The 13,265-nt window shown below is 45.3% G+C and overlaps 1 protein-coding gene across 3 annotated transcripts in view; it reads right to left on the bottom strand.

Moving 5' to 3' along the window:
* The window catches only part of MGRN1 (mahogunin ring finger 1), a 395,304-nt gene that overhangs the window by 171,250 nt on the left and 210,789 nt on the right, over window positions 1–13,265 (bottom strand). For all 3 annotated transcript variants that reach the window (XM_086941276.1, XM_086941277.1, XM_086941278.1), the window contains exon 10: window positions 6,687–6,755. In XM_086941276.1, coding sequence (XP_086797402.1) covers window positions 6,687–6,755 — 69 coding nt within the window. The remainder of the gene's footprint in view (window positions 1–6,686; window positions 6,756–13,265) is intronic.

Raw genomic sequence — 13,265 nt, forward strand, 5'->3', positions numbered from 1 at the left:
GAAAGGGTGTTTCATTAGTTGGTTGAGCACCAAGTTCAACTGCCAGGTAGGAGGGACTTTCCGAGGCCTCGGAAAGGATCTGTAGAGCCCCTTCAGAAATTGCTTTACCAGTCGACTGGACCAGAGGGAGGGTCCCGATGGGGTCCTGGTGAACCTAGAAATCGCAGCCAGATGAACCTTAATGGAGGCGTGAGCCAGCCCCGATTGAGCCAGGTGTAGGAGGTACGGTAGCAGCTGTACTGGGGTGACCCGGAGGGGGTGTAAGTCTTGTTCCGAACACCACAAGCAGAACCTCTTCCACTTCAGCGAGTAGGTCTTGGTCGTGCTGCCCGCCCTCGCTTTGGCTAGTACTGCCCTGCAGTCCTGCGGTATATCTAGGTCTCCGAACTCACGGTGCTCAGGAGCCAGGCCGATAAGTTGAGCGAACGGAGGTTCGGGTGGTGTACTTGGCCTCCGGACATTGTCAAGAGGTTCGGGTGTTGTCGCAGGTGAATCGGGGGCCTGATGGACCGGCGAAGTAGATCCGAGAACCAATGTTGTCTCGGCCAGTACGGAGCAATCAGTATCAGCGTGCACGGTTCCGTCCTCATCTTCCGGAGGAGCCTCGGTATCATCGGGAACGGAGGAAAAGCGTACGCAAACACGCTGGACCAGCCGATGGAAAAAGCATTTCCCAGCGACCCCCGTTGGGGATGCCAGCTTGCGTAGCTTCGGCATTTGGCGTTCCCTGCCGTCGCGAAGAGATCGATCCTCGGGGTGCCCCATTGAGAGAAGACGTGGGCCACCGTGTCGCCGTTGAGTTCCCATTCGTGGGAGAGAGAGGTCTGCCTGCTGAGGGCGTCCGCGATAGTGTTGTCCTTCCCTGGGACGTACTCCGCTTTGAGGGAGAGGCCGTGCGCCACCAACCAGTTCCAGATTTTTTGCGATTCTCGTGAGAGAGAGAGAGATCGCGTTCCCCCTTGTTTGTTCAGGTAGTGCATCGTCGTGGTGTTGTCTGTTTTGACGAGCACAGGGGAAGTGCCGATACGTGGCAGGAAGGCCTGTAGAGCCAGATACACTGCTCTCAGTTCCAGGAGGTTGATGTGTAGTTGTTTCTCCTGGGCGTCCCATATGCCGCTGACTCGAAGGTCCAGCAGTACTGCGCCCCAACCTTCCAGCGAGGCATCGGTCGTGATGACCAGTGGTGCCGGCGGCAGGAGGAACCGCAAGCCGGCCGTCAGGTGTGTCTTGTTTCTCCACCACAGAAGGGCCTTTATGATGGCCGGTGTGATCGTGATAATGTCGTCGAATGAGCCGGAACACTGTTTCCATTGTCTCGCCAACGCCTCCTGCAGGGGGCGCATGCGGAGCCTGCAGTGCGGTACGAGGAGAATGCATGAAGACATCATCCCTAGCAAGGATGTGAACGTCCGGACCTTGATGCGAGGCTTCTTGGCCACCGCCGCGGCCAGAGACAGTATTTTGCTGATCCTGTCCTCTGAGGGGAAAGCCTTCGCGCGCTCCGTGTCCAGGGTCGCCCCTAGGAAGGTGATCCTCGTCGACGGAGTAGTGCATGATTTTTTGAGGTTGATCGTCAAACCCAGCTGTTGGAAAAGAGCGCTGCAGGCGTTGAAGGAAGCCAACGCGTCCTCCGGGGAAGGAGCCTTCACCAGCCAGTCGTCCAGGTAGGGGAACACCTGGTGACCCCTTTGTCGCAGGAAGGCTGCCACTGGCGCCAAGCACTTCGTGAAGATACGTGGGGCAGATTTGAGGCCAAACGGCAAGACCTTGAACTGGTAATGTCTGCCCGCTATTTCGAACCGTAGGTATTTCCTGTGCCTGACGAGGATGGGGATATGGTAGTAGGCGTCCTGTAAGTCCAGGGAGACCATCGAGTCTCCTCTCTCCAGTGCTCCCAGGATCTCCTGGATTGTGACCATCCGGAAGGATTGACTCCTCAGGAAGGCGTTGAGCGCCCGGAGGTCTAAGATCGGCCTCCACTTGTCCCCTTTCTGTTGGACTAGGAAGAAGTGGGAATAAAAACCCTTCCCCTTCTGGGACTCCGGGACTCTTTCGATGGCTCCTTTGACCAACATGGCGGAGACTTCCTGGAGAAGGAGGCGCAGGTGTTTGTGGGCACGCTTCAGCGGAGGGGTGTTGGGAGGGGTGTTGACCAGTTCGAGGGAATGTCCAAATTGAATCATTTGTAGTACCCACCGATCCGTAGTGATTTTTTGCCAATTGTGGAGGAAGTGGGTCAGTTTTCCCCCAATTCGAAAGGATTGAGACGGTGGTGGGACTGGCTGGAGTAAATGGTCACTGGCGGCCGCCAGTGCCCTTCTTGGCGGATTTGCCTCTGAAGGACGATCTCCCATAGGATGACTGTCGGGACTGTTGTTTTTGCTGGGGCTGGTTCCTGTTGCCGTAGGAATAGGACGACCGGTTTTGGTAGGAACCTCTGTAGGAGTACTGACCTCTGGAGCGGCCCCCTCGAAAGGATTGGTTCCGGGACTGGAGGGAGCCCAGAGCCCTTGCCGTGTCGGTGTCCTTTTTGATGGCCTGGAGTGCCTCGTCTATCTTCTCCCCAAAGAGGAATTGACCATCGAATGGCATATCCAGCACCTTAGATTGGACCTCCTGCCGAAAAGACGTCGCTTTGAGCCAGCCTTGGCGGCGGAGCACGGCAGCCCCGGCCAACTGGCGGAATCCCGTCATGGGTGCGTCGATGGCGCAGTCGATAATTTCTGCCGCTGAGTTTTGTCCTTCTGCTAGAAGAGCTTTCACCTCGTCCTGGACCGTGGCCGGCAGGCCTTGCAGGTAGGGAGCTATGTCTTCCCATAGCTGGCGGTTGTAGCGGCCAAGGAGGGCGATGGAATTTGCCACCTTGATGGACATGGCGGATGTGGTGGAGAACCTCTTGCCTATGGTGTCCAGCTTCCGTCCTTCCTTGTCCGGGGGCGCAGACAGCGGCGAGGAGGGGTTGCGGGATTGTTTTTGGGCCGCCTGAGTGACAACCGAGTCCGGTTTGGGGTGGCCGGTCAGGCAGGCAGGTGCGGAGTTCGGGGCCTTATATTTTTTGTCTAGGCGCGGAACCACCGCAGGCACCGAAGCAGGTGTGAGCATCAGCTTCTTGCCCTGTTCCCATAGAAAGTCTATAAGAGGAATAGACTTGGCCGATTTCTGGGTGTGCTCCTTGAAATCATGGAGGAAGCATTCCGTTTCCGCGGATTCCACTGCCATGTGAAACCTCCTTGCAGCTCTGTCCACCAGTTTGTGGAAACCTCCCACATCCGCCGCTTCAGAGTGGCGCGGTCGTGGGGATGCCGGGGTAGACGAATGGTGTGATGACGCAGCATCGGCATCTTCGTCTCTGTGGTCCGAGGCGACGTCTTGCACCTCGCCTTCCTCTAAGTCCGTCTCATCCTCCTCGCTTTCCGATGAGTCCTCCGCCTGGGTTTGCGGTCGGAGTTGGCTCCGAGGACGGGCCTGGGGAGCGGAAGGGTGCGAGGCCGACGGTTGCGCTTGGGTGACCGGTACCTGGGCACCGCTGTCTGCGTCCGGGAACCGTTGTTTATAGTCCTGCACCAGGGATTTCAAATCGTTGACCAGAGACAGTGGCAAACAGATCATCGGGGTGTTCACCGTGTCGACGTTCAGGGATCTGCCTTGATACAGAACTTCGTCCCGGATCCCGTGGACGTCCTGGTGTTCTTCGTGAACCTCCTGTTCTTCGTCTGACTCCTCACTCTGGAGTGTTTCCTGTTCTTGCTCGGGTGCTAATTCCACCGTTGGGCGAACCGAGGGCGTTGGAATCGAGTGAATAGAGACTTCGACCAATCTCGATTCTTTCCAAGATGGCGCCGGGGTCTCTTCCGACGACGTGCGTGAAGATGGCGCCCCTGCCGTGTGTGTTGGTGATTTGGGCACCTCCGTCAGGGTCAATGGCATCAAATTTTGCGGGGATAAGGGTTTCGCCGCCTTACTGATGGCAGGGCCTTGGACTTGAGATATCTTTGTCGAAGGCGTGCTCTTTGAACTTGACTTCGACGTTTTAGGAGACGAACTTGACTTCGACGTCTTAGGTGACGAGCCTTCGGTATGATGTGTTTTCGGCGAAGGCGTACCTGTAGATTTAGACCTCTTAGGTGACGAAGAGGCCGCTTTCGTATTGGATGAAGGTTTCAGAGGAATGGTCGAGGAGACCGGTGCTCCTGAGGACGCAGTGGTGGTCGTCGTGGCCGTCGCGGAGGGCGATGAGGCCGTAGTGGTCGACCCAGTGGTCGTGACTGAGGTGGTCCGCTTAGTAGATGGAGCGGGCTTCTTGAACCTCTGGCCATCCTTAACAGACACGGAGGAGGTGGTGGAGCGTGCCTCCGAAGGCTTCCTGTGCGCCTTCTTAGGAGGAGTGTCTGTCTCACCAGGGGACTGCACCCTGGGTCTCTTCTTAGAGACTTTGGAGGTCGCGGAGACACTACCCTCGGAAGATTCCAGAGTGTCTCGGACCTTAAGCCTGTCGAGCCATTCGCGAAGGCGACTTTCCCTTTCCTTAACCGTCTTCTTTGGGAAGGCTCTACACACCCTACACTTGTCAGTGACGTGGTCAGGGTACAGGCAATATAAGCACAGGTCGTGCTTGTCCTCCGCTTGAATCCGCTGCTTGCCACAGGAGGAACAGGCCCTTAGAAGGGCTTTCTTCTGTGAGTCCGCCATGGACGAAGCTTTCTTATTAGATTCCGACATGTAGTCGATGATAGGATAAATCCTTTTTTGACAAAGTGAATTTCGGCGAAGTTTGAGACTTCGAATTTTGGAAAACCTGAAGAGCTCAGTGCGGTAGAAAAATCTGAGGGACGGAGGCTCCTCCCGGGAAGGTTCTAGAGGGAGGTCGGAGCTGATTGGCTAACGATGAGAGTTCGGTCCTTTTACATAAGGACGTGGAAAGGCCCCAAAAGGGGAGGCCCTTCGGCCTATATTCTCTATGTATGTCCTTAGGACATTACTTTTTTATGTACCGGAGGCTCCCGTCTCGGCGACGGGGAATGATTCAGGCATGTGAATCTATGAAAGACACCCAAATACTGGATAATTCTAGTTTGGGATCTTTTGTGCACTTGAGGCACTGCACAAAGGTGCCATGTCATGTCTTGGCTCTGCCCAGTGGAGTGTTCATCCATTGGGTTTTTGGGTAGATCTATTCATGTCCACTTGAGTGTTTGCATTGAAATGGATGACAAATATTTTGATAACTATACCACTCTACATTCACTCTACTGATGCTGGTATGCATTGGCACATTAACGCAATCTTGAGAAAGGTGTAAATGAGAAAAATTTCATTCATACCCCGCCCATCACCTGTTCCACTTGGCTCCCTGGAATGAGCCCCTCTAGAGTCAATTTTTTAAAACAAAAAGATAGTTTTTAAAAATTCCATATGCAGACCTCAGATTATTGTTTCTGGCTTACTTAACCAATTCAAGTTTACATTAAACAGCTGTCATATTTTTATTTTGTTACATCTATGATTACAATACCTTCATCTGCTTCATCCCAATTATTTTCAGGGTGAAAAATGGAAGTACTCCCAAAGCTGGGCTTACATCCCTTCGCCCACAAAAAAAATTAAAATATTGGGGAGCCATGGCCAATGGCCAATAGGTCAAGGGAGCCATGGGTCGAAAAAGTTTGGGAACCAGTGGTCTAGGGCAAGAGTTACCACACTTTGATGTCATCCTCTTTTACTGAGTGCGGGACAGATATCTATCCCGCACTCAGATATCACAATCTTGATATCTGAGGTTTTGGAAACCTCAGATATCAAGATTGTGACAAAGATCACTGTGCATATTTAAGCCAACAGAATCAGTGTCCTCCTTTAAAGCATTGTACCAAACACTCAGTTTTACATTGTGATGATCTGAAAAGCAGGCACACAGGAGTTGCTTCCTCACATAGATGCCAATGACTATATAATTAACAAGTTCAGCAAACACGCAAAAGCATAAAATAATACAGACAAGGACTTGAGTGTATTATTGATGAGTTATTGCAGGAGCAGATTCAAGGGAAAGGCGCAGTAAAAGGGAATTGGGCACAATAAAGGAGAGGAGAATTGATGATAGAAATTAACTTAGGACGGAAATAAAAGCAAATTCTTTATGTGAGCTGGGGGAAAAGTCAGTATTTGTTTATTAGAGCAAAAGCAAAAAAAAGACGACACTGATTTTTACTTTTTTTGAATTAAGTGGAAAACATGGAAGAAATCCAACTGAATTCACAACACATAGGAACTGAAAACAGTAAAGCTTAGTTAGAATACTCCTAGATGTCGGGGCAATGCAAATCATGTAAAACCACAATAGATATGCTGTAAAACTGCACATACAGAAACATAATCGTTTATCAAATGTAAATAGGGTTCAGAAACAGTCCAAATTAGAAACTAACAACATATTTTATATTTTTTCCTTTCACACAAAAATATTCTTGTTGATGTGATTATATGGGAATAGCCATGCCTGTTTCTGGTTTCTCACGTGCGATCAATAGAACTGTTCTTCTACAACATCCCTATGCATGGATTAAGCACAAGGATGAACTAAAACAGGCAATTCTTGTCTCCAATCTTAGAGAAACAATTCTAGATTATTTGATGCATAATATTTTGACAATAATAATCAAAATTGTAACTTTGTGAACCTAACTTACCTTGGTCTCTTGGCTGTTTTTATTTTCAATACCGTATATCTCCTGCAGAAGATAACTAACACGATCCACCTGCAAGAATGAACAAGTTCATGAGATTCTGGCAGGTACAGTAGTAACATAAGACAGTCTTATGATTTGTGACTAATAGGGAATTGGTAAAGTTACAAAGAGAAATTGAGAGGGGAGGGGTCACTGATTTTCTATTTTGCATAGCACACACTGCAAACTGTATAACCACTCAGTCAGGGAAAATGGAACAGTTGTGAAAGGTAAGATATTAAGCACACAGGAAGCAGAACCTCTCCAGTGGAGGAGAGCTTTTATTTTGCTGCCTGCTAGTCAGCCTGGTAATTCACAGCCTCATGCTTATGTGATTCAAGCACTGGTTTGAGGGCATTTCATAGGGAGATGTAGTGGTATTTCATTTGGTTACCAGAGCTCATACTTTGTGGTGATAAGGCAGCATTTCCTTTAGTGATATGGTGAGCTTTACCTGGTCATATGATGGTATATGCCACGTTGATTTAACATATCTGATCGGAGTAATCAATGTGCTGCTGTAGGAGTTTTTCATATGATTATTTAGAGGATATCATCGGGTCTCAAATGCCATTATGACTGGTAATCTGGGGTATTCAATGTCATTGGGTGTAGCATCAATCTGGCAAAATGGAGAATGCCATGTGATGTGGGACAGTCCACATGGTCATATGGGGAAGTACATCAGGGCATATCATCTGACAACTAGTGTGAGTCCAGGTGGCAATTTAGAGCCTTTTCGTAACAAAACAAAAATTCAGTGATAGCGCGCAAATTAGAAGCACCAAGCTACTTCTCATACAGCTATAAAAAAAGACTTTGCTTCTATTACGGAGGAGTTGCGTCCATAGCGGTAAGGTAGACATCATATACAAACAAGCATTGGGAAAGCCAACAGGTTCTTGTCTATGCAAGATCTATTGGCTTTATCAATGTTTGATAGCCATATTCCACAGCAGCGCAGCTGTTCTAGAGAGTGGCTGAAATTAAAAATAAAAGTGTGATGACGCAGATAGCACTTGCCTCATCATAGGGTTTTTTCTTTTTTTTTCAGCTAAGCTGCTGAACAGCACGGTTTAAACAAATATTGACAATAGATCTATTTGGCATTGTCAATTGTTTTTGCCATGTTATCCAGCACTGCGGCTGCTGTTCATCAAAATTGAGAAAAGTGGTGTGTAATGTACGTAGTGGGGGAATAGCAGAGAAAACATTAGAAATGATGTGCACTGGTAGAACTCTCTGTGTGGGCCTTAGTGCTGGATTAGCACAGAAGGATACACATCAGAAATGAGGTGCATCAACAGAGATGTGTGAGTAGGACTTTGTGTTTCCAATGTATCTCATTCGGATGTGCGCCATTCTGCTATTTCAAAGCACAAGTCTTGGTGCAAGTAGGAATGAGGGGCATTTGAACAGCTGTTTAAGGGTCTCGGGGTGAAATAGCTAGGAATACTGCACATCAGAAATGAGGTGCATCAGACGAGCTCTATGTTAATATTCGTTTCAAATAGCAGAGAGTGATGCATAGAAGAGAGTAATGCATATCAGAACGATGTACATAGTAGAGCTGGGCGTGAACCTCAATGCCAGAACAGCAGCTGGTAAGGCACATTTAAATCGAGGTCCTGTATTAGAGCACTTTGTGGGTTTCAGTGCTATAATGCCAGTGGATGTTGTACTCCAGAGATTAGTGCTTCGAGGGAGCTACAGTGCGGCTCAGTGTTACAACAGCAGGAGTGTTGCACAAAGAAAAGGCAAAACACAAGAATGACTAAGGGGCAGATGTATCAACAGAATTCTTACTCGCAAATGCTGCGATTCGCAAAAAAGCAGCGTTTGTGACTAAAAATTGGCAAAATGCTATGTAGTAGGAAAAATCGCATCGCAAAATGTGCGATTCCTTAATCTTGCGTAAGCATTTAGGGATTCGCAGATTGCGATTCCTTAAATGCTATGCAACAAGCATTCAATTTTTGCGATTTCTCCTTAAGAAATCGCAAATTACCACCCACTTCAAGTTGGTGGTAATTTGCGATTTCTTTCACAAATGCACTTTTTGGCATTTGTGAAGGTGCCATATGGCGCACATACATGCCCTTAGAGCATGTATATGCGCACACATTTTAATTTCCGGGGTGCATCAGGGTGTCCTTATGACACCCTTGCACCCTTGAAATTATTCTCAATTTGCGATTCTCAAAATGCAAATCGCAAATTGAGAATGACTTCACATTCATTCGTATGGGCCTCCTGGCCTATAGAAATGAATGAGAAAGCGTTCCTTAATTGCGATTTCGCAATTTGCAATCGCAATTAAGGAAAACTAAGAAATCGCTACAAAATTGCGATTTTTTACATACATTTCTTTTTGCAATTCTCAACTAGCGATTCTCAAAGAATCGCTAGTTGAGAATCGCAAACGGGGATTTTCATACATATGCCCCTAATTGTTCTTCTCCATGGCTTTTAAAGGCTGGTATTTTGCAAACGAAACCGCTTAAAAAGTAATGTATTTAATTAAACAATCAAAATAAAGGCTACAACAATTATCATGTGGGGGGTTTACAAAAGATCTTCAGTAGGATGAGATGAAAAACAGCACTTAAGCTTTAAAATAAAACCTATTTGTAATGGTATGTAAGAACAAATCACACTCCAATTTAGAAAGTACCACCTACCCAACTTAATCTGACTAATCCTAGGTATAATGTGACTTTCATTGGGAAAGGTGCACAGATCAAAATCCAAGGTATCTGAGGTATCTGGGACATAATGATTTTTTTTAACTATTTGTGCATTTTTATAAAATATTTAAGAATAAATGATTGGTTGTTTCCCATTCTGGTTTTAGGAATAAACAGGTAATATGCTCTGCATTCTAAACCATTACCCATTGCAGCATCTTGTAGAACACCCACATCTTTTGCTTTTGATTATTAAGAAAATTCACAAATTTAAGGTTATCTTCAAAGTGGTATATGTGTAGTTCTCTTTATTTAGAGTAATATATATGGGTTTGCTCATATTTTTAAACTATTAATTGGACAATTTACAAAAAGTACCATATTTGTAGTCCTGCTGTAGCACTGCATTTACAAACCTTCAACACTGAATGATCACTTTACATTTTGTGTTTGCAACACCTTAAAGTGGCACCACAAAGGCAGTGGAAATTACACAGTTTTTCCTATTTTTTTAAAGTTTTCAAAGAAATTAATGAACTAGAGTTGTATGCAAGCTTTCTTTTGCTGGTTATTTGTGTTGCTTCCCTGAAGAGGTGGTTTGTGTACACAGAGTAACAAACCCTCTACTAATTACATTTAGAAACCTTTGTCATAACTGCACATTATGATCTAAAATTAATGATGCCCAGTATTAACAAGCACAACAACAAAGGAAGATTGCCAATACTGATATGTTCTTTAAGAAAAAAGTTAAAGTTCAGGAATTTGAATAGCGCACTACTCACCCAGAGGGTCTCAAGGCGCTTGAGGGAGGGTGTGTGCATTACTTATCGAATAGCCAGGTTTTTAGCTGTTTTCTGAAGGAGAGGTGGTTCTGTGTAAGGCGGAGGTGAGAGGGGAGAGAATTCCAGGTTTTGGCCGCTAAGTAGGAGAAGGATCTTCTAAAAAATAAAAATAAAAATACTTTCTCCAAAGTACAGGCGACAGTTCAATACCTGGGGTGGCTATAGAATAGCTGTTTATTCAAAATTATTCAAACATGAACACCATTTATACTTTAGTGCGCCATTTCAGGTTATATTCTTATCCAGCAATGAAAATTAGGACACAAAAGCAGTAAAAAACTTCAACCATATCATCACTCTTCAGACATCACATTCAAACCACTTTCATTCAAACATCCATAAAATACACACAAACTGGAAGTGAGTAAACCAGTTGAAAAAATGACGGGTCAACTATAAGGTTATAAAACAATTCTTCGAAGTTGCAAGAAATGCACCACTGTCATTTCACTTTTTGTTAGTTAGTTGTCAAAAACCTATAACACTAAATGGGTGTATAAAAAGGAAAACCAAGTGCCAAATGAGTAGGCACCAGGATATCAAAAGTTGACCCTACACGGTCTACACGTTTCAAAATAAAGGCTACAACAATTATCATGTGGGGGGTTTACAAAAGATCTTCAGTAGGATGAGATGAAAAACAGCACTTAAGCTTTAGATTTGCAATTGCTGAATGTTTCGTGTTTCCACGAAATTCCATTGTGTTGGAAGAGTGCACCTTCCACAGTAAGGTCACAGCAGAGGCATGTCCCACTTTTATGGTGGCCTGTAATGGGGGTCAAACCCATAAGTTGTCTTAAGGTGGGTTGTGATTCCTTCGGGGGGGCTGCTCTTACTACATAGTTGGCAATACAATTTTCTTTTTTAAATGCAAACAGGGGAGACTTGTGTAGACTCTCATGCAAATTCACTAGATGCCAATTCTGTCCAATGATTTTTTTAAATTTGTTGGCATTAGGGCAAAAAGTAGTGACACAAACTTGACGTTTCAGTTGGAGTTTCTTTTTCCGTTCAAGAAGGTTTTCCCTAGGGGTCCATCTGGCACGTTTCATTGAATTTCGGACTAGTTTTTTCGGGTAACCTCGTTCACATAACTTTAAAGTTAAAAAGAAACTCCAACTGAAACGTCAAGTCATGAGAGTCTACATTACAAGCCACCATAAATGTGGGACATGCCTCTGCTGTGACCTTACTGTGGAAGGTGCACTCTTCCAACACAATGGAATTTCGTGGAAACACGAAACATTCAGCTTCCCGAGGGTCGTGCATGCGCAACCCATTGTGTGCTGTCATTGACTAATTGTTCGCCCATGGCGTCAGACCCGGCTTTCTGATGGTAAGAACTTTGTTCCTTCCATCAGTTACTTACCTGTAACTTCTTACTACGGCCCATTCGGTTCTAAATTCGGCGAGCACCGGTTTTGTTTTTGCAGAAAGTCGGCGTGTTGATTCTATCCTTGACGCTGCTATCGAAAGTCAAGTCTGTTGGAACCGCCCCCGGACTCAAATCAGGAACTCCGCCCAGTAAGCATTCTAGGACGGCCCGGTCTGAATGCGAATAGGTGGTTTCGCGAATTTACGAAGTGTACATGTTCTAAATCTTGTGCATGTGGTTTATTAAGGTTACCACTGCTTGCTGCGCCTGCATTGAAGATTAGACTACTGCTACTCCGGGACACTTGCTACTCCCTGTGAGGTAATCCATTTGGTTATATGACGCTAAGGACGTGCATCATGCACTTGCTATTTGGAAGTGTTACTAATACCCCCTTTCTTTTGATTTATTCTTTCTTCCTACGCTTCTTTCTTTCTTTTTCATTTCATGTAGGAGCCACCACATTTCCCTAAATAACTCTTCATTGTTCTTCTGACGGGTAAGCTGGAGTTGTGGTTTTTGTGTAGTAGTGCTTTTAAGGTTTTTGTGGTTATTCCAAAAACTGAATTACAAACTGAGATTTGGTCTTTGTTTCTCTTTCCTTTTTGTCCCCTCTGCAGAGCGTTCTATGGTCCTGAAGAGAATCCTGTCATTAATAAGGATTCGAAACACGTAGACCGTGTAGGGTCAACTTTTGATATCCTGGTGCCTAGTCATTTGGCACTTGTTTTCCTTCTTATACACCCATTTAGTGTTATAAGTTTTTGACAACTAACTAACAAAAAGTGAAATGACAGTGGTGTATTTCTTGCAACTTCGAAGAATTGTTTTATAACTTTATAGTTGACATGTCATTTTTTCAACTGGTTTACTCACTTCCAGTTTGTGTGTATTTTATGGATGTTTGAATGAAAGTGGTTTGAATGTGATATGTCTGAAAAGTGATGATATGGTTGAAGTTTTTTACTGTTTATGTGTCCTAATTTTCATTGCTGGATAAGAATATAACCAGAAATGGCGCACTAAAGTATAAATGGTTTTCATTTTTGAATAATTTTGAATAAACAGCTATTCCATAGCCACCCCAGGTATTGAACTGTCGTCTGTACTTTGGAGAAAGTATTTTTTCTAAAAGAACATATCAGTATTGGCAATTTTCCTTTGTTGTTGTACTTTCGAGGCTCAGTCTTACTGATTAGAGCCAGCCCTATTTGTTATTAGCAGTATTAATAAGAGCTTTTTAACCCAAAGATCCAAATTTGAGGATGGTCTGGTCACTTGAAGTTAGACTTTATTCTGAAGAACTGGTGTAATAATAGGGTTGTATGTAATTCTGGCCTGGCCAGATAGGTCATGTGTATTAAAACTGAGCAGAAACTGTGTCCCGCTAATTGTCATTTACACTGTAACGAAAGCATTTTTTTCATTAATGACTGACAATTATAGTTTTTATCTTAATTGTATGCACGGTGCTTTCCAACCTCCACATAAACACTCTAGTCGTGTTTTCCATCCTCCCTTGCTTCAGGCACGTCTTCAGTTCTTTTAAGCCCAAGATGGGAGAGAGAGAATATTTTAGAGACAGTTGGGAAGAAGATTATCAGCCCCCAATCTATTTTTGTATCCATCTTTA

The sequence above is a fragment of the Lissotriton vulgaris genome, chromosome 10 (genome assembly GCF_964263255.1).
Source record: "Lissotriton vulgaris chromosome 10, aLisVul1.2, whole genome shotgun sequence".
In the NCBI taxonomy this organism is placed as follows: domain Eukaryota; kingdom Metazoa; phylum Chordata; class Amphibia; order Caudata; family Salamandridae; genus Lissotriton; species Lissotriton vulgaris.